The sequence below is a fragment of the Mustelus asterias genome, chromosome 3 (genome assembly GCF_964213995.1).
Source record: "Mustelus asterias chromosome 3, sMusAst1.hap1.1, whole genome shotgun sequence".
Taxonomy (NCBI): domain Eukaryota; kingdom Metazoa; phylum Chordata; class Chondrichthyes; order Carcharhiniformes; family Triakidae; genus Mustelus; species Mustelus asterias.
Window position 1 is genome coordinate 100,772,061 of NC_135803.1, and position 27,740 is coordinate 100,799,800.

General features: G+C 44.3%; 1 protein-coding gene across 1 annotated transcript in view; it reads right to left on the bottom strand.

The window, feature by feature from the left end:
• The window catches only part of lmcd1 (LIM and cysteine-rich domains 1), a 68,590-nt gene that overhangs the window by 38,193 nt on the left and 2,657 nt on the right, over window positions 1-27,740 (bottom strand). The window contains exons 2-3 of the mRNA XM_078209407.1: window positions 16,982-17,067; window positions 3,637-3,892 (exon numbers count right to left, since the gene is read on the bottom strand). Of these exons, the coding sequence (XP_078065533.1) occupies window positions 3,637-3,892; window positions 16,982-17,067 (342 nt within the window). The remainder of the gene's footprint in view (window positions 1-3,636; window positions 3,893-16,981; window positions 17,068-27,740) is intronic.

The window sequence follows — 27,740 nt, forward strand, 5'->3', positions numbered from 1 at the left end:
TTTCCCACCAGGCAGGCAGTCAGCCAAACTGAAAGACTGGTTAGCCAATGGGTAGGAAGGCATGTGGTAGAAGGCCGAAGCTGGAAACCACTAGGAGTTCAGAGAAGAAGTGATTGGGGATCAGTATCAGATTGTGGGGATGAAGGTGCATTAGCAATGCATGGCGGGTAGAGGGATGGGGGGAATGGGAAGGTGGTGATGAGGGGGAAGAACATCTGCTCCAGGTCCACAACAGTGCTGGAAAAGTATTTTGTTGTCTGATCTGGCAGTTCTCTGGCAGGGGCAGCACGATGGCATGGTGGTTAGCACTGCTGCCTCACAGCGCCAAGGACCCGGGTTCAATTCTGGCCTCAGGTGACTGTATGGAGTTTGCATGTTCTCCCTGGGTCTGTGTGGGTTTCCTCTGGGTGGTTTCTCCCCACACTCCAAAGGTGAGTAGGTGGATTGGCCACGCTAAATTGCCCCTGAGTGTCCCAAGATGTGTAGGTTAGCGGTACTAGTGGCATAAAAGATGCAGGGTAAGATGGTCTGATAGAGAGTCAGTGCGGACTTGATCGACAAAATGGCCTCCTCCTGCACTGTAGGGATTCTATGATTCTCACCTCCCTTTAGCTGCTGGCTTTCATGATCCCCATGAGGCTAACAGTATTTCTCTCCAAGTGACTTCCAGATCAGAGGCCCACAGCATATTAAAATTACTTACCCTGTCTCTTGACAATTGCTTACTTGGTTGCTCCCCCGCTCCCTCCACCTGCCCAGGTTCAACCAGCAATAGGTGCATTTGCGGCAGGCTGGACGTTCAGTTCTCATTTTGAAAATTTAATCCTCCCTCTCCCACTTTTCCTGGGGAGTTAAAATTCCCCCCAGTGACATTCATTATCAGAGCTTTAGGAGCAAAATCTAGAAGTATTGCTATGGATGCATTTCAGTTTGACAATTAGGAAGTAAACTGAGCTTCTGCCCAACCTTCCCCCTAATATTTTTGCATTGTGTGCAGCCTGACCGTGCCAAAGTGCACTTTACCTTTAAAATGGTACGGTATGGGCACACAAGTGTGTTATTTTCAAATGGGGCCACCTTTGTGCAGTTTGTGTGGCATCTTCTGGACTGTTGTACTTAGAGGGAATGTTGCCAAAGCTTTCCAAATGAGTTAATCATCTCCTTTTGTTCTCCGGTTAAACTTATTTTTCAGTAATTATATTCTCCTCCATCTCGCCTCAGGGATTGTTGGGTTACAACGTCCAGAAAAGGCTCTCTAGTGAATGTTCCACTCCCGAACCCATGGATGCTGGAATCATTGGAACTCTGTTCCTGCTAGTCCAATGGAAACTAACTAACTTACAAACTCCTGATCAAATGTCGGACAATCCACAACCCAGCTACTCATTAAACTAACCTGATTGTAAGTAAAAGTAAAGCTTACTTATTAGTCACAAGTAAGGCTGACATTAACATTGCAATGAAGTTACTGTGAAATTCCTTTTGTCGCCACACTCTGGCGCATGTTAGGGTCATTGCACCTAACCAGCACGTCTTTCAGACTGTGGGAGGAAACCGGAGTACCTGGGGGAAACCCGCACAGACATGGGGAGAACATGCAGACTCCACACAGGCAGTGACCCAAGCCGGGAAATGAACCCAGGTCCCTGGCGCTATGAGCAGCAGTGCTAACCACTGTGCCACCGTGCCGCCCAGGCTATATGGTCATGGACAAGGAGCATCAACCAGTCCTGTCCTTACTCAAGGTGACTTTTCAGTAACCACCATTAGTAATGCAGATGGGAGGGAACTGACTGATTTCCCCTTCTCCACGTCAGGAGTTCCAGGTTAGTTAAAACAATCTGGATGCACTAAAAGGAGCTGAGACTATGGGGGGGCGGGGGGGGGGGATTCATATCATAAAATGGCAGAGCGTTGGTTCTGGCAAGAACATGTCGGTTTTCTCTCCAGATTTTGCTACGCTCCGCCACAAAAAATAGCTGGGCGAGTTACACGCCATCAAGTTGGGGGGACGGGGGAGCGCCTCAACACGCCGGCAAAGCCCGACTGCACTGAGATTGGGGGCGCCATGTTCAAAATTTATAAATAAATTTATATTATAAAATATTAAATTACATGTAAATCAGGTTCTCACCCTCTACGGGCATGAACCTGATGATGTCACTGTCGAGGGACAACAAAAATCAGTAGTCGCAATATCACCAGTGAGAATCGCAACTTCTGGGTTTTGCCAGATATTGAGCCGCGCCGGCATTCCTGCGGACGTGGGTTTAAGATCCCGCCCAATAAATAAAGCATGGAGCCATTTGGTGTGGATGCCTCCGTTACACATACTGATCATTATACAGATCGAAGCAAACCTCGTAGAGCCATAGTCACACAATGAAGAAGATGCCCTTTGGCCCATCCTTGTTCTGGGAACATTTGCTCAGCCACAGTGAATTAATGCAAAAGGTTAAATATCTGCGATGGTAGAGTGAAAGTTTCACTCAGTTGGTAGCACTCCTGATGCTGAATCTCAAGGTTCCAGGTTCAATTCTACGACTAGGCACAAAATTCTAGGTCGACACTCTGGTGGAGTACTGAAGGATTGCGATAGTGTCGAAGACCCCATCTTTCAGATGAGACATGAAACCGAGACCCAGTCTGCCCTCTCAGGCGGATGTAAATGATCCAATAGCACGATTTTAGAGAACAGGGGAGTTATCCCCGGTGTCCTGGCCAATATTTATCCCTCAATCAACATCACAAGGACAAGTTACCTGGTCATTATTATCTTGTTCTTTGTGTAATGCTGGCTGTATGAAAATTGCCTAGTGTTCCCCACATTACAACAGTGACCACATTTCAAAAGTACTTAAAGGCCAGCTCTGACAAAGGGTCATCCTGACTTGTAACGTTAGCTCTATTCTCTCCCCATAGTCAGACCTGCTGCGATTTTCTGGCATTTTCTGTTTTTTTATCAAAAGTACTTAATTGGCTGCAAAATGCTTTGGGATGCACTGAGGTCGTGAAAGAAGCTTTATATGTGCAAATCTTTCTTTTCTTTCTAGTTTATTCCTTTCCCTGTAATCTCCTCCAGCCCCGCAACCCTCTGAGATAACTGCACTCCTCTAATTCTGGCCTCTTTTGGCACCCCAATTTTAACTGTTCCACCTTTAGCAGCTGTGCCTTCTATTTGTCTAAGTCTCAACCTCTGAAATACACCACCTATACCTCTTGTCCTCTCTACCTCAATTTCCTTCTTAAAACCTTCCGCTTTGACCAAGCTTTTGGTCATCTGACTCAAGATCTCCTGGTATGCTCAGTGTCAGACTTCCTTCTCTGATGCTCTTGGAATATTGTGTGACATGAAAGGCTTTTTATATTTCTTTGCTTCAAATAAATTCTGGTTTATGAAGAATATTCCTTTTTAATCCGTGGCAAACAAATCTAATGTCGAAAAAGAAACAGATTTTTTATTTTAATTTTCAGAATGTAAATTTTGTTGACCACACAGAAGAGATTTAGTTTTACAAAATAATTCTCCTATCTTATATTTTGTTTTCTCATGTATGTAAAGAAACTCCATTACTTTACTTATAGCAAGACAAACTTGTGAAATGTATGTCAGTTTTCCTGTGTGGATCAGCTTACCAGTTTCTGGGTCAGGCCTGGTGGGGCCCACTCATATGTGACTGTGTCAAAAGTTGGGTCTTTCTTCGTGACGTTGGGATTGGTAATAATCATTCGGTTCCTTTTATAGATGCGAACTCCATCTCCTCCTTTCACCCGGGCAGTCAGATTGGAATATTTTGAATCAGCCAAAAGGCGGCCGATTTTCCGATCATCCTCTGCATCGGAGTGCAGGCTGTGATCCTCTTGGTTGCATTTGCATGACTTGCATATCTTCCTGCGTCAAACATAAAGAAAAAGAAACATTAGTTAGTTTGCGTCTCTCTACGTACAGGAATGACCAGCATCTGGCAGATCAACGGAACTAGTCAAGCGACAGAATTAGATCAAGATACATTTTTTGCTTGAGCCTTAGCACATTTGATGGAAAACTTGCACTTAGTACAAGTCCGCATGGTGGCACAATGGTTAGCACTGCTGCCTCACAGCGCCAGGGACCTGGGTTCGATTCCGGCCTTGGGTGACTATCTGTGTGGAGTTTGCATGTTCTCCCCGTGTCTGCGTGGGTTTCCTCCAGGTATTCGAGTTTACTCCCACACTCCAAAGATGTGCAAGTTAGGTGGATTGTCCATGCTAAATGACCTCTTAGTGTCCAAAGATGTTAAGGGAATTAGTGGTGTAAATGCGTTGGGTTACGGGGAGAGGGCAGGGTGGGCCTGCGTTAAAATGCTCTGTCGGAGAGTCAGTGCAGACTCAATGGGCCAAGTGGCGTCCTCCTACACTGTGGGGATTCTATGATATCTATGAAGTCACAGTCTGCAATTTTGGAAGATGCATTGTATTAGGAGTATTTTGACATCTATACAACAAGTCAATATCTATTGGGACTGGGTGGTACAGTTTCCAAGAATGCCGTCTTATTAACATCTGGGAATTGAGTCAGAATTCAGAACAGATTGTAATGAGCAATAAAATGGTTCCCTCCCTCTTGATGTCAAGAGTCAACAAGAATTGGCACCTCCTTCTTCTGTGCTGTAGGAAAGAGCCTACGGCACAAACTCTTTTTATTTATTTGGATGTAATGGTATTATTAATCTGTGAACACCTCAGGCTTGGAGAATAAAACCCCTGAGAACAGCAAGGTCATGCGGGTTCAGTGCAGGGCACTGTTCTGAAGTTATAACAGATAACAGCAATTATATCGACATGTGCACTGAGCTGTATTTTACCGGTCCTGACTCCAAAAGTGACAAAATGTCCTCCTGCTCCGCAAGAGTTATGTCCACAGACGTGACAGAATGAGAAAGCTGCAAAACAAAAGCTAGCAACAGGAGACAATATCTTATTGAATAGTGGAGCCTACTCCTGTCCCTTTTTTTTATACACAGGCTGCGGCAGCATTTATTGCCCATCCCTAATTGCCTCCTTGAACTGAATGACTGAGAGTCAACCGCATTGCTGCTCATCTGGATTGACAATGTCGGCAAGATCAGATACGATTTTGTCCCCGAAAGGGCATCAGTGAACCAGATTAGTTTCATGGTTACCATCCGATTTTTAATTCCAGTTTTTTTTTAATTGATTTCAAATTTCACCATCTGGTGGGATTTGAACCTGGGCCCATCGAGTCTGCACTGACCACAATCCTACCCAGGCCCTATTCCCATAACCCCACAGATTTACCCTGAGTCTCTGGATTATAAATCCAGTGAGAGTACCACTATTCTCACTGGACTTGTGGTTAGCACTGCTGCCTCACTGCACCAGGGACCCAAGTTCAATTCCGGCCTCGGGTCACTGTCTGTGTGGAGTTTGCACGTTCTCCCCGTGTCTACGTGGATTTTCTCCGGGTGCTCCGGTTCCCTCCCACAGTCCAAAAATGTGTGGGTTAGGTTGATTGACCATGCTAAATTGATCCTAGTTTCAGGGGGATTAACAGGGTAAATCTGTGGGGTTACAGGAATAGGGCCTGGGTGGGGTTGTGGTCGATACAAACTCAATGGGCTGAATGGCCTCCTTCTGTACTGTAGGGATTCTACTGTAAGCCTCTCAATTCTTTTGATCTCAGGTGTCCTAGCTGGAGTTCAACACAGCTGGAGTCCATACCCAACTCAATGATATATATGCATCCATGTGAAGGGGTTAAAAAAAAAATCTTCATTTTAATCCCTGTGTTAAATTAAAACTGCTTAGCCTTATTGGTCATCCATCCCACATTAAATAACTAACCAGAACAGATTTGAATTCATGTCTCCCACATTAAAGTTAAAACTGAAGTCCAGATGTGTTTGGATCTTTATTCAGCTGAAATGGTATTGGCAGTAGACTATCCCGATATTGTCAGTTTAAAATGAAATTTGGCAAGAACACATCAAGAAAGATTTATCTCAATTGTCATTGCATTGAGAGACAGATCATAGGGCTGTTTAAGTGGGAAATTAAGAAGTGTCACACAGGTGCAGTATGGGCTTGTGTTATCCTTCATGTGTGTCGAATGCTAACCTAGATTGCTTCAGTGTTGCAACTTCTGTTTATTATCAGGTATTTCAGCGCTCCACTGGGCCAATGAATCATAGAATCCATACAGTACAGAAGGAGGCCATTCGGCCCATCGAGTCTGTACCAAACACAATCCCACGCAGTAACCCCATGTATTTACCCTGCTAATACCACTGACACTAGGGTCAATTTAGCATGGCCAATCAACCTAACCCACACATCTTTGGATTGTGGGAGGAAACCGGAGCGCCCGGAGGAAACCCACGCAGACATGGGGAGAAAGTGCAAACTCCACACAGACAGTGACCCAAGGCCAGAATTGTACCTGGGACCCTGGCGCTGCGAGGCAGCAGTGCTAACCACTGTGCCACCGTGCCGTCTTTGATGTGTAACTCTAATTTGTTCTAACTACCTCACAGCTAGAGAGAAATCCGATAAAGCAGGAGGTGGTAAGATTTCCCACCGATCCATTGAACTCACATCTTTGACACCTAAAGAGAAAATGCTGGAAAATCTCGGCAGGTCTGGCAGCATCTGTGAGGAGAGAAAAGAGCTGACGCTTCGAGTCCAGATGACCCTTTGTCAAAGCTAAAAGGCATAGAAAGTGGAAGATATTTATACTGCATGGTGTATCCAGTCTTTGATACCTAGATTGGGTAACAGCTGGGCCTGACATATCTAAAAGTGCCCAGAGTCTCGTTGGTGAGTCACAGGCAACTGTGTCTCATCCACTGGATCCACACTCAACGAAAGTTAAGAATATGGGCTTATGGAGCACTGGTTCCTTTTTAAACTGAAAAGCAAAATACTGCGGTTGCTGGAAATCTGAAATAAAAACAAAAAGTGCTGGAGAAACTCCACAGGTTAGACAGGAAGTGAAACCACTTAACTTGTGTAAAACCAAAAACATTGTGAAATTGACAGTAGGGATCAGAGAGCTTGAGTTGTCAAACTAACAATCTTTTCTCTGGAGAGCAGGTGTTTTAGCACTCCAATTGCTGTCTGAGCACTCAGCCAAGCATACATTATGAGGCTTGGCTGAGACCTCAGACATCCATCAAGCTTGCGTATGAAGAGAAACAGAAATAATGGCCTGAATTTTCACCGAGTCAGGATGACCTGGGAGCCCTTTCAAAATGGCATTCAGGTCCTGATTCTGGGATTTCTGAGCTCATTCTTGGGCTGTGTGATTTTTGGGAGAGCCTTTGAAGTTTGCGGGGTAATTCCTGTCAATGTGCCACATCTGACACTCCCAACATGACTACTTCCATTGCAGAGATAGGCACCTCCTACTCCTCCGCAATTTTCATGGAGTCAGGCCAGGCTTTTTTAAGTCATGGTTCAAGGCCCCTCAGAGACGTCATGAACCCTAGTCTGCATGAGGGAACCTTTCAAAAGATAAGATCAAAAGGTCTTCATGCCCTCATGCCAAGATCTGCCCTTCCACCCATCTCCCATGGCTCTGCATGCCCCCTCGGCCAGGTTATATCACTTCTATGCCGGTTTCCCCACTGTGCACTGTCTAGAAACAATGAACCCTATTGTGCATATTGGTTTGCATTAAAAAAAATTCATTCATAACTTTTTCTTATGTTGAAAGAAAGTTATTTTACTGCAAGCTAATAAAAGTGTCAATCATCCAGACTGTTCATAAAATCATAGAATCCCTACAGTGCAGAATTAGGCCCATCAAGCCTGCACCAACAAGAATCCCACTCAGGCCCTATCCCCGTAATCCCATGTATTTACCCTGCTCATTCCAGACACTAAGGGGCAATTTAGCATGGCCAATCCTCCTAACCTACACATCTTTGAACTGTGGGAGGAAACTGGAACACCCGGAGGAAACCCACGCAGACCCCAGGAGAATGTGCAAACTCCACACAGACTGACCCGAGGCCAGAATTGAAACCAGGTCTCTGGCACTGTGAGGCAGCAATGCTAACCACTGTGCCATCAAGTTGTATCTATAACAAAAACCCATAAACCCTTGAAACCACTTAACTTGTGGAAAATCAAAAACATTGTGAAATTGACAGCATAGATCAGACAGCTTACACTGTCAGAATAATAATGTTTTCTCTGGGGCACAGGTTGCTTAGCACTTTAATTGTTATCTGGGCTCTCAGCCAAGTATACATAATCAGGCTTGGCTGAGAGCTCAGACATCCATCAAGCTTGTTGAAACAGCTGCATCCAAAAAGGTTTTGGCCAAGGGATGGGTTGAACAAGAACAAAAGGAAGGTCTGCGATAGGCTGGAAATCAAGGGAGATTAAGTGACAGAAATGTTAGCCCTCAAGGGCTACACAGAATGGTGACAGGGCAGGACAAGAAACAACAAATGTGCCTGGAGCAGGTGTGGTGATGGCTGAAAGAATCTGAAAACAGAAAAAAACCCAAAATGGAGGACAGATTTTATGGTCTGAAATTATTGAGTCTATTAGGCTGAATTGTACCTGATTTAAAGAGGAGGTGCTGATCCTGAAACTTACATTGAGCTTACTAGAACAGTGGAGCAAGCCAAGTACAGAGATGTCAGCAGGAGAACAAGGTAAAGAATTTTTAAATTTATTTATGGGATTTGGGCATTGCTGGCTAGGCAAGCATTTATTGCCCATCCCTAATTGCCATTGAGAAGGTGGTGGTGAGATGCTTTCTTGAACTGCTGCAGTCCATGTGGTGTAGGTACATGCACAGTGCTGCTAGGGAGGAAGCTCCAGGATTTTGATCCAGCCACGATGAAGGAATTGCAATATATTCCAAATCAGGATTATTATTGACTTGGAGGGTCACGTCCATTTAGCGCGGTTTCCATGTATCTGCTGCTCTTGACCTTCTACATGTGGTAGTGGGTTTGGAAGGTGGTGTCTAAAGAGACTGCTGAGTTCCTGCAGTGCAAATTGTAGATGGTACACACTGCTGCCACAGTGCGTTGGGGCTGGATGGAGTGAATGTTTGTGGATGGGGTGCTAATCAAAAGACTGCTTTGTCCTTCATGGTGTCAAGCTTCTTGAGTGTTGTTGGAGCTGCACTCATCCAGGCAAGTGGAGAGTATTCCAGCACACTCCTGACTTGTGTCTTGTAGATGATGGACAGACTTTGAGGAGTCAGGAGGTGAGTTACTCTGAGCAGGATTCCTAACCTCTGACCTGCTCTGGTAGCCACAGTATTTATATGGTTAGTCCAGTTCAATTTCTGGTCAATGCTAACCCCTAGATGTTGATATTGGGGGATTCAGCAATGGTAATGTCATTGAATGTAAAAGGGCGAGGGTTAGATTCTCTCTTGTTGGAGATGGTCATTGCCTGACATTTGTGTAGCACGAATGTTACTTGCCACTATTCAGCCCAAACTTGGATATTGTCCAGGTCTTGCTGCATTTGGACACAATCTGAGGAGTTGCAAATGGTGCTGAATATTGTGCAGTCACCCCACTTCTGACCTTAAGATGGAAGGAAGGTCATTGATGAAGCAGCTGAAGAAGTTTGGGTCTCGGACCCTACCCGGAGGAACACCTGCAGTGATGTTCAAGAGCTGAGATCATTGACCTCCAACACCCACATCCATCTTCCTTTGTGCCAGGTATGAATTAAAAAGACAGGTCACCAAAGCATGGAGTCATGCTTGCGGACAGAGTGATGTGTTCCGCAAAGAATAGCCCCATAAGAGGAAATATCCTCTCTACGGAAATATCGTCTCTACATCTACCCTGTCAATCCCCTTTATTGTCTTCTATACCGCAATTAGATCACCCCTCATTCTTCTAAACTCTAGACAGTATAGGCCTGAACTGTTCAATCTCTCTTCGTAAGACAAACCCCTCATATCTGAAATCAATCCAGTGAACCTCCTAATGAATGGAGTTCCCGGATTTTTACCCAGCAGCAATGAAGGAACGGAGATATCGTTCTAAGTCAGGGTGATTTGTGGCTTTGAGGTGAACTTACAACTTGTGGTGTTCCCAATTGAGTGACTGCGAGGCTCTTTCAGAGGATAGTGGACTGTTCCATTCCTCAGCTAGCATGACTCAATCAGAAAGAGAGAAATTAAATATTAAATCTAAATAATTAACATAACTAAATAGATTTTTGTTTAGCCTTTGGCTTGTCTCTCCTTGCATCCCTCCCTACCATCCCCCCATATAAACCAGCAAATCTTCATCCACAGGGGCCTTTCATATCCTCGGAGGCCAATGTTTTAAATGTTCGAGATCTCCTATTTCAGAAAAGTGTAATCAGCATAGATGAGGAGAATTTGCAGACTTTTCAAAAAGTCCCAAAGCAATTAGACCAACATTTTTGAGATGTGACTCTTGTCTCTCCAGGAATTTAACCTTCAACCCATTGAAATCACTGTTTCTGAGAGAGAGGAAGAGGCAACATTGCAAAGCCTCTACGTAATTGTATAATTTTATGCACGGTCAAAAATTCTAGTGGACATGTGTGTTTGTGTGTGCATACGTATGTGCGCAAGTTAATATCTGTACGCCTGTGTGGATCTCACACCAGCCACTGTGCAATTGGAACAAGAGTAGTGTTTGCCAATAATATAGGGATGGGAGTAAGCCATCCAGCTTGGTTCGCCATTTAACTAGATTTTGACTTATCTTTATCTCAACTCCATGTACCTGGCTTTGCTCCGTATCCTTTAATACTTTTACTTAAAATACAGCTGTTGTTCTCATGTCTTAAAGATTTCAATTCACCCATCACCCATAATCTTTTGGCAGCAACAGTTCCACTACGCTTTGTAAAAAAGTGCTTCCTGATTTCACTCCAAAGTGGCTTAGCTCTAATGTTAAGATTGGAACACCATATTCTGAATTCCGTTAACGGAGGGAGATGTCCCTCCTGTTTCTATTCTCGTCTAATCGTTCTATAATTTTAAAGATTTCAATTCGATCACCCTCAACCTTCTAAACTCAAGGAAACACAATGCAACCCGGGCTGGTAACGTAACCCTTTGAGCGCTGATACAAAGCTGCTGAATTTGCACTTTTGCCCCCTGCAAAGTTAAAATTTCCCTCTAGAAGTGCAGTGCCAAAAACTGAGCCGGTGAGGTCTGCCCAAGGTCCTGAAGCACAACCTCAGCAAAAACAACTTGTCTTTAGATAGTACCATTGATATAAAAATACCACAAAGCACTTCACAGGAGCATTTTAAAGCAAAATAGGACACTGAGCCAAATGGTCATGATGTAGATTATAAGGAATGTCTTAAAGGAGGAAATGCACAATCTCTACATCTTGTGTTTGACTCCATTCTTACTCAGGAACTTTTCAAACTACTCTGGTGTAAACCATGGATCATTATCTGGCACGGACACCTCCAGTAACTCATCAATAACTCATAAACCAACTTCTCAAAAACATCAGTAGATTTGGTACAGACCCAATATTATCCACTTGTTATGGCTATCAACCAAAACAAGGTACTCTTTCCCTTCAACTTTAAAGAAACCAACATGTATTCTTCCCCACAGGTTTGCTGTGTTTGACCATGGGATGAAGGAAACCTGGTTGGAACATTTCTCATTCTGAGACATTCCTTAAAACTTTTCAACAACTCTTCGATATCTCTACCTATCTTTAAATATCAAAGATAGTTCCTTGCTGCAGTTTTCATATGGACTATTCATGTGTGCGTTTGATAAAGTTCCCCCAACAATCTCTCTCTAAACTTTTGTGAAACAATGGCCCTATTTTATCATTTCAGTTCAAAGTGCTGGGCGGACTTGAAACTGGGAGTGTTTCAGATCAGACTTTTAGACCCGTTCTCAGGCGCCCCCATACACACTCTGCCTGAAAAAATATCAGCGAGTCCGAATCGCGCTGCACAAGCCTGAGGGCGGGGTTTAATGCGCCCGAAACCCTGCAGCTCCGATCGGCACCTCCAACTGCACATGCGCAAAGAAATGATAGAATGCTGCTCCCCTGCCACATCCCTTCCGGGCTGGATAATGCCTCCCCCTGGCCCCCACAGACATTGCCCCACCCCCACACAACATTACTGGCCCCCTTATCGCCCCACCCCCTCTGTCATCCAGACCAAACACAGGCCCCTCCCCCCCACTGATCACAGGCAGAGTGGCAGCAGACCCCCCTTCCCCCGACTGATCTCAGGCAGAGTGGCAGCAGACCCCCATTTCCCCCCGACTGATCTCAGGCAGAGTGGCAGCAAACCCCCCCCTTCCCCCCCGACTGATCACAGGCAGAGTGGCAGCGGACCCCTTTTCCTCCTCACTGATCTCAGGCATAGTGGCAGCGGACCCCACTCCCCCCCACCCCCCTTCCCCACCATCTCAAGCAGAGTGGCAGCGGACCCACCTTCCTCCCCTCACGGATTTCAAGCAGAGTGGCAGCGGATGCTCGGCACTTACCTCCTCACTAACTGGAGTGCCGAAATCGGACTTCTATGGAGCATGTCTGTTTCGCGCCGATTCTGGATGGGCAAACACGGTGGTAAAGGGGGAAGTGCCGGTAAGGTTGGGCGTGCAGCCCATTAAGTCAATTTAAATGCATGTAAATGCATGCATTCAGGGCACGGTCCCGATCGCAGCCATTTTCAGGTCTTGGTAAAGAGGGAACCGGCGCGGAGGCAGTGCGTATCGCGCTACTCACCTCACGCCTGACTTTACCATGTTTTTGCGCCCGAAAACAGGCACAACGCGGTGGTAAATTCGGGCCCAGTGACTCTTAAACCCCATTGGAGACAGTCTAAATCTGCACTCGGTTCATTTCTGTGTATGAAATATTGTTATTTCTCATCTTCACACTCTTTCAGCCACCCATTGATGACATAATTGAGCACATTACTGAGCAGCACATCCTTATGAGTTTCTTCATTAATTTCTCTGGCAGAAGCTGGCATGTCAATTCACAGGTACCTCAGTGGATAGAAATAAATGAGTCTTCATGGGAAATAGCAGAAGAGCATCTGCATCTGTTTCAAATTGAATTCCCTCATTGTCCCCAAATATGCCTTCAGTGCCATTTTTTCCCAGCTGTGCACTGTACTGACTCACTGTGTAGCTGCCATGATGTGTAAAGTTCATAGTTCACAATATTGGACAGCAATGTGCCTCATTAATTAAAATATGCAGTAATAAGCTCATTATACAAAAAAGTCTGGGCTTCGCAAGTTAAAGTACTTCATCACAAAGTCCAAGGCAAACAAAGTGGAGGAAACAAAAAGTTAATTTGTGCAGCAATTTTTCAAATTGCTCAAACCTCCACAAAATCAACTTCAGGAGTACCAAAAATACTCTGCAGTGATTAATTTCTCAAATGAAATGTAGAAGAACATTCCATTTTGGCCTCCTCACTTTTATTCTGTTGTGATGGCAGTGAGTAAGTCTAACACATGCTCAACTATAGGGTATAACCACTCCATCTGACGAAGATAACCACTCCAGATAACCACTCCATCTGACGAAGGAGCAGCACGCTCCGAAAGCTTATGGTATTTGCTACCAAATAAACCTGTTGGACTTTAACCTGGTGTTGTGAGACTTCTTACTGTGCTTACCCCAGTCCAACGCCGGCATCTCCACATCACAACTATAGGGAGCCATTATGGAACCATCTTTATTGACATTTCCCCAGCAGAGAGGGCAATGTAACTCTATACTCGGTATACCATGGGAGGGGTGGGGTTTTACATTCAGGAAATCTGGAAGGACACCTATTCCTCAGATCCTGCAGAATCTGACAGCAAGACACAGGTAACATTTTTTGTCTCTGTTTCTGTTATATATTTAAGTGGTTGCAGGTTGCTTCAAGAGCTGATCGCATGATTTGATGGTGATGTCATTAGGGCGTTACAGAGGCTGCTGTTTTACTTTCAGTTTCTACTCTGTATAGGCAAGAGGTCCTGGAATAAATCTATTGTCAGTTTGAATCTACGTATGAAAACCACAGCTTTATTTTGTTAAAACCCACAACCCCTAACTTGGTTAGAACATTGCAGTTTCCCACACGCACCCAGTCAGGTTGAGGCTGGTTGGCTGTTGAGCAAGTAGGCCTTCGGTACCAGGTGGCAGCCAGGGAAAGCAGAATGTGGAAGGGAAAGCTATCTTTCTAGATCTACCTGCTAGGTCCAGAAGTCAACATCTTCCTTTAACTGCTGGTATTCCCAGCAGCTTGGGACACCTAGCCAGCGTAATATTTAGAATGGAGGTAAAATTTGAGCCACACTCATTCCCATATCTGAACGAATGCCCCACCTCCTTGGATCATGTTGGTTGCCTGCCACCTGCCCTCTCATTCTCACCTCCGTTAAACCTTTCGGTGGACCAGATTCAAGGCGGGTTGGGTTTTTTTTACATACTTTCAATTCCACCCAACCCTACTAAAACCCACCCATTTCTGGGGTCAAAATACACCCCCTCCAACCCCACAAATATCATTATTGATCTAAATCAATTAAGTCTCAACATTGCTGCTTTCAAAGTGGAAGGTAGGACCATAATTTCAATTGCTTCTGGTAGGCTTCCTATGTGAAAAGAACTGCAGTAAATATGCAAGTTTAGTGTGATGTTAATGAGCAACACTGAAGAATCGGGCCAAAAATTCTCCAATGTATTAATGCAAATGAAGGTAATTCATATCTGTATTCAGAGATTGGTAGTTATGACACTTCAGCAGGCACAGGCCAGAAACTAGCTTCATGTTGTGACCACAGTCAACAGACACCAAGGCAGAATGGCAGAACCAAGAATAAAACAAGTGTACATTTACGTTTTGTAAATTAAAATTGTCACTAAATATATCTCTGGGAACTAAAACTCAGCATACATTTCTGGTAGCTGTCTAAATATTTGACAGGCACTCACTTCGAAGTAGCAGATTACTTTCTGAAAGAATGTTCAAACAAGCATTCTTTCTTGGAATTTGCTTGTCTGAAAGTGTGGAAACAGACTCAACAGTCATCTTCGAAGGTGAATTGGATATATATATATAAATATTGACAGCAAAGAAACAAGCATTTGGTCCAACCAGCCTATTAGAGCCACATCACAAATTTCCTCAACAAATTCAATCATCATAATCACCTTTTTCCCACAGCATCTTCCTTTACAAACACAGAATGTGCAATACTTGCCTCTTTACCTCCTCACTGTTCAAAGCCCCAAACACTCCTTTCAGGTGAAGCAACATTTTACCTGCGCTTCCTTCAATTTGCTCGACAGTATTCGCCGCTCCCAATGCCGTCTCCTCTACATTGGGGAGATTAAGTGCAGTCTCGGTGGCCCCTTTGTGGAACATCTTCCCTCAACCCACTAGCATGACCACCAACCTTCCTGTCATTTGCTATTTTAACTCATGTCCACATGTCTGTTCTTGGCCTGCCGCAATGCTCCAGCGCAGCCCAACGCAAACTCAAAGTATCCTAAACATTGTTTTGTCCCGATGCAAAAACCCTCCTTCCCCCTCCCCTACAGAGCCATCTGTCACTTGTTTTTAAGTTTTGCTTTCACTGAGCAACTTCTGGCATCTTCTCCAGCCATTAACACCTCCTCTGTCCCGTGAGCTGCACATTTTTGTTGCAATCTCTCCCAACTCGCACCAATCACTGACATTCTACACTGCTCCAATGGCTTCACCCTCTCTCATACAGTATATAATCTAACACATTTCTCCCTCTCTTTAACTCTGACAAAATCATACGGACTCGAAAGGTTAACTCTATTTTCTCTCTCCACAGATGCTGCCAGACACACTGAGCTTTTCCAACATTTCCCTGTTTTTGTTTGGGATTCCAGCATCTGCAATATTTTACTTTTATCATAATTATCTACTTCCATTTCCCTCAAATGCTTGTCTAGTTTCCTATCAAATGCATCTATGCAATTTACTTCAACAACAAAAGTTAAAGTTAAAGTTTATTTATTAGTCACAAGTAAGGCTTACATTAACACTGCAATGAAATTACTGTGAAATTCCCCTAGTCGCCACACTCCAGTGCCTGTTCGGGTCAATGCACCTAACCAGCACATCTTTCAGACTGTGGGAGTAAACCGGAGCGGCCGGAGGAAACCCATGCAGACACTGGGAAAACGTGCAAACTCCACACAGACAGTGACCCAAGCTGGGAATCGAACCCGGGTCCGTGGCGTTGAGGCAGCAGTGCTAACGACTGCGCCACCGTGCCGCTCTCCCGGTAAAGAATTCCACATTCTCACCACTCATTGGGAGATGAAAGTTCTTCTGAATTCCCCATTGGATTCCTTGATGACTTGAAGCGGGACAAAATTGAAGCACCAATACGGACATACAAAAATAGGAGCAGAAGGAGGCCATTTTGCCCCTTGAGCCTGCACCGCCATTCAATAAGATTATTGTTGTTCTGTTTATGTTCAGTTCTACATTTCCGGCTGCCCACCGATAGCCTTTGATTCCCTTGTCTAACAAGAATCTATCTCCATCTTAAAAGTATTCAGTGACCCCCGTCTCCACAGCCTTCTGGGGCAGAGAGTTACAGAGTCACAGAACCTTCAGAGAAAAAAATTCTCTTCATCTCTGTCCTAAAAGGGTGGCCCCGATTTTAAAACAGTGCACCATAGTTCTGGACTGACCCACAAAAGGGAATATAATTTCCATGTCCAACTTGTCCAGACCTTCAGGATCTTATACACTTCAACCAAGTCACCTCTCATCCTTCTAAACTTCACTGGAAACGAGCTAGTCTAACCTTTCCTCATAAAAGACAACCCACTCATTCCAGATATCAATCTAGTAAACCTCCTCTGAATCGCCTCCAATGTATTTACATCCTAGCTCTTTCAAACAGCCAGCACAGGCACTCGGAGCTGAAAGACCCCCATCTGTGGCTGTGGTGTTTTGTTATTGATATACGGGTCACTTACCTCCAAGCATGCGGCTCAAACGTTTTACACATTCCTCTGCATGCCGAACATGGAGATCCTTTTCCTGTTTGATTGAGAATGGACATCTGAAAAGAGAATATAAAGAAATACAAGGATGATAAAGTCAGTCCATCAAACTCAATTAGCCCACAAAGCCCGTACAACCTATTCCACGATAGATCTGTCCAACCTGCTTCTTGAGGAAAGCATCTTCAAAATCTGTGCTTACACTGGACTGATACTTATTCTACTCAGATTCAGAGGAGAATGAAGACTGAATGCTTTGAGTTGCGAATATATCGGATAGTGATGAGCAGAGAGCCACTTTTGGTAACAGAAGGCAATCCAAACTGGAACTTTTTAAGCCAAGTCACGAATACTCAAACATGGTTCAAACTCCATGACTTTCGGTACAATCTGGTGTGAAATTTCTAATATCCCTCCATATATTTCCTGTGCTTTTACAACTGGTGACTTATTACCATCTGTGAATTTTGAAAATACATATTTTGAGAGGCTGTGCACACAGAAAAGGGGTGGAAAATCTTTCTCAATATCAGCACCATTGTTCATCGCTCCCTGCTTACCCGGGGAATTGCTGAGCCCTACAATCCCAGTTAGGAAGTCTTGTGCAACAGCGGGTAGCATCCTTGCCTCTGAGGCAGAAGCTCCAGGTTCAACTCCCACCCTAGGACTTGATGGCCAAGGAAGGTGCACTCATAACGCGGTCAAATAAGTTGAGTATCGACCTGCAACATCCTTCCAAACATGCCAATGGCTAGCGGTAAGAGTGAGAGACATTCCTGCTCAGCCATGCTTAATGTGGGGTGGCACCCCTCAAGCTATAACCCTCTGGTGACAGAGTAGCAACCTGTTTCAGGAAACAAAACTCACAATGGGAACTGATGGAAGTCTGCCCTGCGCACCACTAGGTGTGGGAAGAGAAACAACAGCACGGTGGCACTGCTGCCTCACAACGCCAGAGACCCGGATTCAATTCCGGCCTTGGGTTACTGTCTGTGTGGAGTTTGCACATTCTCACCATGTCTGCGTGGGTTTCCTCTGGGTGCTCCAGTTTCCTCCCACAGTCCAAAGATTTGCAGGTTAGGTTGATTAGCCATGTTAAATTGCCCCTTAGTGTCCCAAGATACATACATTAGCAGGGTAAATACATGGGGTTACGAGGTAAGCCTGCATAAGAGTCGGTGTGGACTCGATGGGCCGAATGGCCTCTTCAGCATTGTAGGGATTCTATGATTTCATTCTATGACTTAGGAACAACAATCACAGTCTCAGGTTTGACCTCCAATTTGTACCAATTTAAATTACCTTCGTAAACATGACAACTCACTGGATTAGGGAAAGGACCCCCTGCATATCTGTTGGCAGGGATATGTCTACCGATTATAGGATTGCCTGCAGCTAGAATGCCCCCATTGTTGGATAACTCCAATATTCACAAAAAGGCTACTCATGACAACTTGGTTAGAAGTAGCAGAGATCGAAAGGCCGATATAGAACTGTTCCTCAGCAATGAACCAACAAATTCAGGACAGTTGTGGAGGGATAGGAATAAAACTGGCATTTCTTAAATACAATTTAGACTTCAGAATTTAGTTATGCTTTGAAGCTGGATTACACCCCCTCCGACATTGCCCTCATCAATGGGCTTAACATTTGTATTCTTAGGAGACCAGTGAATTTTATTCCCCACACAGTCATACTTACAGCCCTTCGAACTTGCCTATCTGCACATTGCCATGGTCTTTAATTATAGGAACACTGAAAGCAGCAGGGAAAGGCGATTTGCAGCCTGTGAAAAAAAAAATCATAGAAACCCTACAGTACAGAAGGAGGCCATTCGGCCCATCGAGTCTGCACCGACCACAATCCCACCCAGGCCCTACCCCCACATATTTACCCGCTAATCCCTCCAACCAACACATCCCAGGACTCCAAGGGGCAATTTTTAACCTGGCCAATCAACCCAACCCACACATCTTTGGACTGTGGGAGGAAACCGGAGCACCCGGAGGAAACCCACGCAGACACGAGGAGAACGTGCAAACTCCACACAGACAGTGACCCGAGCCGGGAATCGAACCCGGGACCCTGGAGCTGTGAAGCAGCAGTGCTAACCACTGTGCTACCGTGCCGCCTGGATGGGACTGGATTCCAACCCAAGTTTATTTTTGCAATTGGAACTTTGCTTTTGTTGATTCACCAAGTGATGAGGAGCTGGGATCTGTGCACTGGTGACAAACTAACTGCTGTTACTCTGCACCATTTGCATGTTTGAATGTCCACCACCCTGTAGCCGTCACACTGCCATGCACAAGGAAGGCCAGCCCATAGGATCCCTAATAGCAAACACATAGGGCAACTTATGGTCAGTGTCACACACGCAGGCAGACAGACCACAATACAAAGTGAACATTTCTACACACTGAATCCTAGTGCAACTACATATAATCCATACCCCTTCCCCACCACCAACCCTCAATTAGCATGGCTTTAATGTCTGAAAACATATTTGACATTAGAAAGTACTAAATCATTGCTTAACTTGATAAACGACACCCTCAACCACTGTTCATCTAATTACTATTCCACTAACCTTGGCTTTAAAAAGAAAGCACTTAACACGATCCTGGAAGTCTCCAACATTCCACAGTACTCCCATCACAACATAATGTGTAACAAGCTCTGCTAATCAGTCACAGGCCATATTTAAACCATAACCGTAATCTTATCTAGCTAAAGAAGTATTAACATCTCAGGAAGGGATGACTGTGCTGCAGTTTATTTTAATGCCCAAACTCCCCCACCCCTCTCCACTACAAAAAAAAGGGATTCAGTCTCTTAAACAATGAGTAATATTATTGGCTTACTCAGGTCCTGGCATTGGAATCCAAGCAGAACTCACAAGAGGGAACGGAAACCAGACCACGTTCTACTCTCAGACCTCCAGAAAGAGCAACACCCCACTGCCACATTCGTGGTTAGAACTGCTACCTCACAGCGCCAGGGGACCCGGGTTCGATTCCCGTCTTGCGTCACTGACTGTGTGGAGTCTGCACGTTCTCCCCGTGTCTGCGTGGGTTTCCTTCGGGTGCTTGGGTTTCCTCCCACAATCCAAAGATGTGTGGGTTAGGTGGATTGCGGTGTCGAAATCGAATTGTGGGTTAGGTGGATTGGCCATGCTAAATTGCCCCTTAGTGTCAGGGGGATTAGCAAGGTAAATACATGAGGTTACAGGGATAGGTCCTGAGTGGGATTGTGGTTGGTGTAGACTTGATGGGCCGCATGGCCTCCTTCTACATGTCGAGATTCAAAGATTCAACTCTTTCAGCCTCAAGGGAAGTCTGCACCCTCTTGAAGAAATCTCAATCTGTTGATCTTTCATCAAAACTTGCGTTTGTATAGCATAAAATTCCAAGCTGCTTCGCAGGAGAGTTATCAAGAAAGATTTGTCAAAGGACACATTACCAAAAGCATGGTCAAATGGATAATTTTAAGGAGCATCCTAAATGAGGATGGGTTATGAGGAGATTCCAGAGTTTAGGGCCTAGGTAGCACAATATGTCAGTGAATTAAATCAGGATGCACTAAAGGCCAGAATTTAAAAAAATATATTAATTTTACGGGCATCACTGACTAGGCCGACATTTATACTGCCCTTCAGAAGGTGGTGGTGTGCTTCTTTCTTGAACCGTTGCAATCCCCGAGGTGTAGATACACCCACAGTGCTGTTCAGGAGGGCGTTCCAGGAGGAATGCTCAGATCTTAGAGGGCTGTGGGACAGAATGAGTTTACAGAGATAAAAGGTGCAGCAAGGCCATCAAGGGATTGGAACATAAGCATGAGGATTTCAGAAACATGCCACTGACAAGATGGAAGCTAACATAACGTCAGGGAGCACAGGACGAATGGGGTGAGTGGGATTTGTTGTGAGTTAGTATACGCACAGCAGAGTTTTGAATGAGCTCACATTTATAGTGGGAGGTAGGATTTGTACATCGTACATACCGCACACGCCTTTACCGAATTGCCACGTGGAATGACAACATTCCTCCCTCGAACGATATATAATGAAGAAAGGCCTTCACATCAATACTGATAGTCCAGTTTTAAACCCAGTGCTCCAATGTAAGATGACATCAAGCCTGGGTGTCCTGAGTTTTGTTACTCATAGAATCCCTACAGTACAGAAGGAGGCCATTCGGCCCATCAATTCTGTACCGACCTCAATCCCATCCAGGCCTTATTCCTGTAAACCCACACATTTACCCTGTTAATCCCCCTGGCACTAGGGTCAATTTAGCATGGCCAATCAACCTAACCCACACATATTTGGACTGTGGAAGGAAACCGGAGCATTCAGAGCAAACTCACGTAGACATGACGAGAATGTGCAAACTCCACACAGACAGTGACCCGAGGCCGGAATTGAACCTGGGTCCCTGGCGCTGTGAGGCAGCAGTGCTAACCACTGTGCTACCGTGCTGCCCATCACGGAACTTTCACCAGTTCAACCTTTCACATAAACAGAAAATGCTGGGTGTTGGTTGGAGTGTGAGATGGGAGCCAACAAGTCTGTCAGCAACAACTATGGAAAGGGCAGATGAGTTAATGTTTCAGGTTTGTACACTTTTCATAAAAGGGACATTTAGGTGTATGAATATAAAATCAGTAACCGTGGAGGGGACAAATAGAGAGGTGACCATTCTCCTCTCAGTTTTTAAGCATATTTATTTTTCCCTCTTCCTTTTATCTGATTGAATCTTTCTGCTTTCTTAGTTTTCATTTTGAAAGGCCCACACCCTCTTCTCACCATAGGAGTTGATTGATTTGTGTGTTCCGGCATTTTCCACTGCCGTTTCAGATTTCCGGCAAATGCAGTATTTCTTTTTACTCCAATAGACTTTTTGTTTTACTTGCTAACAGGTAAATCTCATAAAGCAGAAAAATATTTAACAGTGACATTTTAAGAGGCTTCTTCCCAGACACCAAACAAACGTCTTCTCCTTTGGGTCTCGGTTGTTTATAGATGAGGGAAGTCAAGAGGATTACACCTTCAATAAGATGCCAAAGTTACAGTTTCTAAAAATGGGCTTGACACAGATCAGTTGTGTAGCGACTCCAAGAGTAACCTAACACTCATAGCCTAAAGTTCCAACAGTAAGATACTCAGGCCAAAATAAGCTTTCCTAACTTAATTAGGGTTTGTGTTTTTTTCCAATGCAAACCCAAATTCCTTGCACTGGCAGCATTCTCTTATAGAGCTACTTACAGTTTTATATGTCACACGATAGCCACACAGAAGCAGTAGTTTTCTTTGGAGGAAACCGCATTGAAGATGGAAGGGGAAACTGGGTCAACATTTCTGATAGTTAAGGCTTTCCATTTTGCAAAGAAACTAAGTTACACCAACATCTGTTCTTTTCCGAAACTTGGTCCGATTTCCTCCACTTTTCCACATAAATGAAATGCCTGGTGCCAGCGACTTGTTGTCTATGCCGATACCATCTCAAGTGCAAGAACATTCCCTCTACAATTGAATTATCAAAACTGCACAATGTACTGCACAATGTTGGGATCTGACAAATACCTAACTGGAACAATATAACCACTTTTGGTGTAACTCTATCCTTCAGTCTGTACCTTAATGACCATTTCTCAACAGAAACTCATTCTCAGCATTAAGCTATCACTCCATAGATTTATCCACTATACTCAAACTCTTCCCTAATCGGCATATTATAACTGACAGATGTCCCCTCCTTATGACCCACACAAGCTAGTTTTGCATTATATACCACAACTGCGTTCCTATGTTTATTCAAGTTAGTCATTATTTATTAAAAACGGCAAAAGTCAAAGATTCACCACTAATAAGAATGGGATGCATGGCAAAGAGCGACACAATTTGATATAAATTTGCAATGTCACTCAAAGGTCAAGAGAGCAGCTGATGTGTGAATCATGTCCAAAAATTTGGGTTAGTGCATACTGTTGCACGAAGTGCCTGATCCTTGCTCCAACTGACTTTAGTCCTTACACGAAGGGCATTAAAACTAAGTGCTTCAATACAGTTCTAACCATGCTTTAGGGAATGGTCTTGGCGATGACCCCATTCTCCTAGAGTTCTGCTATCCCTTCCATGCTCTTTTTCTTGTCATTCCAATGATCACCTCCAGTTATTATGTATCCAACCTTTTGCTGATGATTCAAATCTACTCTTAGCAACCTCTGTTAGGTGTGCGACAAATCCCATTTCTTCAGGGGTGCAACTGTTGCGTCATTGCACCTTGGCCCTCTTCATCACGGTCTAATTAAGACCCTACTTCTACCAATTCTTCAAAGGCAGAATTTCTTCACACCCGTGCAAGTCCAACCAGCAAGCACTACTGAAAATGATGAGACAGCGACCTTAATTCTCCTTTATCCATTATATTCCCAGCATGACAAATTCTTCTCATATGAAATCGAACTCCAAAATCCCTTCCACCTGTAGTGCTGTTACCTAGGCACTCAGTTTCCTTCTCTTCTCCAAAAGCAGATCAATTCTCTTTAAAAGTCCAAGTCTATTCAATATTTGCAAACAGCTCATGTGTCCCAGACAGAATCATAGAATTCCTACAGTGCAGTAGAGGCCATTCGGCCCATCGAGTCTGCACCGATTCTCTCACAGAGCATCTTACCAGACCCTCTCCCCTGCTCTATCCCCGTAACTACACATTTACCATGGCTAATTCATCTAACCTACAAATCATGGGACACTAAGGGGCAATTAAGCATGGCCAATCCACCTAACCCACACATCTTTGGACTATGGGAGGAAACCAGAGCACCTGGAGGAAACCTATGCGGACAGGGGGGAGAATGCGCAAACTTCAAACAGTCACCCAAGGCCGGAATTGAACCCGGGTCCCTGGCACTGGGAGGCAGCAATGCCACCATTCCTCCCAAAAGACATGATATAAGCAAAAGGACATCATCTCCTAAGAAATCTACAAGGCACCTCTAGGCTGTTTCTCTCTATTCTCTCAAATGTACTGTTTCACATGCTTATCCTTCTCTCTACAGCTTCACCGCATTGAAATCATGACTTCTTGCATTACCCCTTACTTAGTTCACTTTCCCCCAGTAGCTTCAAGTTGTGGAATTCTTTATCTTCCTTAGTCTACTCTTCCCTCTGCAATTATTTTAACTTGAGATTGGCTGCAACCAATGATAAACCTCATCTTATCCTTTTTCTTCAATCTCAGTCCTGAAATATGGATCTTGACCATTTGCATCCATGGAATTTGCCTCAGTGGAATTTTAAAGTACTATCATTCCTCACTGAGTGTAAATTTATCCTCGGCCCCAATAATATAAACTTTGAGAGGGAACCATTGACGGAAGCCGAGTGATTCTCAAGGCTGCTATCTGCAGCCAACTTGTCAGCAAAATGGTTTACAGCTTGTATTCCCGAACAATAGAAAATAAGGGCGATGGTTAAATCTAAAAAGATGACCTCCTCTGCTTCCCCAGTCCTGCTGCATGACTAATCCTGTCACTACTCTAGCAGCCAAACCTTGCTGGTCACAGATGGTGGCATAAAACCCGAGTTCAATCCCCTCCCTTGTACCATTCCTTTACTTCCATCTTCATCCTGAAATACAGTTCTGTAGAAGGATCACATGGACTTGAAACGTTCACTCTGTTTCTCTCTCCACAGATGCTGCCAGACCTGCTGAGTTTATCCAGCATTGTCTGTTTCTATTTGAAATACAACGGTACCTATTTCATAAAGTGTGAAGCCCTGAATTATCAGCAGTCCCAACAAGCAGAGAAAGGATAATATTCAGCACACTCGTGACAGTCACCGCAACTCCTAATAGACAGTTCTTGGAGGGCTATTACTCTGTCTGGGTAGAAACCTTAGCTTTTGGGCTTTTGCTAATTAAAATATTGTCAAAACAGCCACAAAAATGCTATAAAATGCAAAATCTGACCACTGCAAACAGATAAAACTGTTGTTTTATTCATGGACTGTTAATGCTGATAAAACAGGAACAGAACAGTTCAGTCCTGGCTATTTTCTGATTTAGTAAGGGCTTTGTTGAGAGGTGAGTGATATGAAGTCAGTAATATTCACCCAATGACAGACATCACTCATCCAACACTCCAAGGTGACAAAAGGGTGCTGCATAGCTAGAACTATGCAGCCAAATTGTGGTCAGTGAATAACCACATACCCTGGGTCCTAAAATCCTAACCACCAAACTAATACAGACAGGCACAGGGGAAAAAAAATACTAGCATGGATGAGGTTTAACTAGTTCCTAACCTCAGTTACACTGAGCCATGGCACTCGAACTTTGTGCAGAACGAATGCTATGTCGCTCCATCATTCACCACCGACATCATTTCTAGTACATCCACTTTCAGTAACATGTGCATTGACAACCCAGGATCTACTCACACACATAAGGTGTGGGAGAGGTACCTTGCATTGCGATCTCTTCACCATCCTTATTCACAATTTGAATGTTGCTGCCCTGTCTGTGATAGTCTGTCCATTTCTCCCTATGTCTCAAACTTCTGTACAGAGGGCAAGGGAAAGGTTGGCATCATCCAATTACCTTCATTAATCTCTGGGCTCTATTCTCTGTTGCTCGACAGTCATAACCTTTGACTCCATTTCGTTGATACGAATAATGGTCAATGTTTCTCTGAAACTTCCAGTTTTGTGCTCCTACGCTCTATTTATGTCTCTGAGTATGCTCTGCCCTTCTTCACAATACTATGCAGCCAACATCAAGGCTTACAGCATGCAAGCCATTTCAATTGTCCTTACAATCCTTTGGTCTTTAAGACTCAAACTGACTATTAGCCACCCATCAGTATGCCTTTTGCACTCTCCAGAACCTTGATGCTGTGCTGTACCATCAACCTTGACCCAGGTTCTTGATTTCAAACTTCCTTTATAAAAGCAACGTTCTACCTGAAGTTGAAAGAGAGATTTATAACTGTGACAGTTGAAGTTCCAAGATGTTGAGGAGATCAGGACAAGCCAACATTCCTTTATCATTCAGTATCTTCTCATTGCAGACTATAAAGTTCTGTAATGTCTACATTTCAACATTGCGTTTAAACGGATGTGACACGATTGAGGCAAAGCGAATGGGAAAACTGTGGAAAATGGATTTCAATGTTGTCAAATGTGAGGAGGGAGGCAGTGGGATGAGCATGCTTTGCAAATCTGTTTTTCTGCCTCTGTTAGTTCAGAAAACTCAAATAATGTCTTCACACAATAGGATACAGAATTCACTTGGTGAAAAATAAACGATTGCACAAAAAATGACTTGTTGTCTGATTTATATATTTTAGAAGTTCTCTAGCAACCAGGTTAATAAACAATCTTCTGGGCTTGTCAAACATCCTTCCCTGACTATTACCAAGTGGAAAGCTAAGTCTTGACATTTCAAGTCTAAATACCTTTTTAATGATGTTAATTACTGCCAGTCAACCTCTTTGGTACTGAAAATCAACTACTACAAGTGTGGAGTCTCATTCCTTCAGGCATTAATTGAATCTTAGGATCATAGAAATCGCCAGCACAGAAAGAGACCATTTTTGCTGGGATGGCTGACAAGCCGAATCTCACTTTCCAGCTTTTGCTCTGTCACTCTGTAGGTTATGGCACTTCAGGGACATACCCAAGTACTTATAACTTTTAAATGTGTGCAAACTTAGCTCTTGAACTCAAAATAAGTTTCATTCAAACCAAATTCGAGTACCTGTGGGGAATTATTTTAATTGTGTAAAGCTTCCTGAAAAAAGGCTTTCGAGAAACATTTATACCATCAGCTTTGCACTTAGTAAATTATTTATTTTGACTATGGAGTGTTACGAATGAGCAGCAGACAGACTTTTTCATCTGGGGTTTCTCACATACAATGGATTATTTCAGAATCATAGAATCCCTACAGTTCAGAAGGAGCCATTCGGCCCATTGAGTCTGCACCGACCACGATCTCACCCAGGCCCTATTCCCATAACCCCATGCATTTACCCTAGCTAGTCCCCCTGACCCAAGGGGCAATTTAGCCTGGCCAATCCACCTTACCTGCACATCTTTGGACTGTGGGAGGAAACCGGAGCACCCGGAGGAAATCCACGCAGACACGAGGGGAATGTGCAAACTCCACACAGACAGTGACCCAAGCCGGGAATCAAACTCAGGTCCCTGGTGCTGTGAAGCAGCAGTGATAAGCACTGTGCCACCTTCTCATGTTGTGGTGTAGGTGGACACAGTAGCAGTTTGAGACTTGCAAAATGTCAAATTTAACATTTTTAGATTTCTTATTATGTTTTCTTCCTGTCCTTTTCCTCTCTCTTAATCCAATCTCCTTCCATACATGATTTGGGGCGGCACAGTGGTGCAGTGGTTAGCACTGCTGCCTCATAGTGCCAGGGACCCGGGTTCGATTCCCAGCTTGGGTCACTGTCTGTGCAGAGTTTGCATGTTCTCCCCGTGTCTGCGTGGGTTTCCTCCGGGTGCTCCAATTTTCTTCCACACTCCAAAGATGTGCAGGTAAGGTGGATTGGCCATGCTAAATTGCCCCTTAGTGTCAGGGTGACTAGCTAGGGTAAATGCATGGGGTTATGGGGATAGGGCCTGTGATTGCGGTCGGTGCAGGCTCGATGGGCCAAATGGCCTCCTTCTGCACTGTAGGGATTCTATGATCTAATATCAGATTCACCC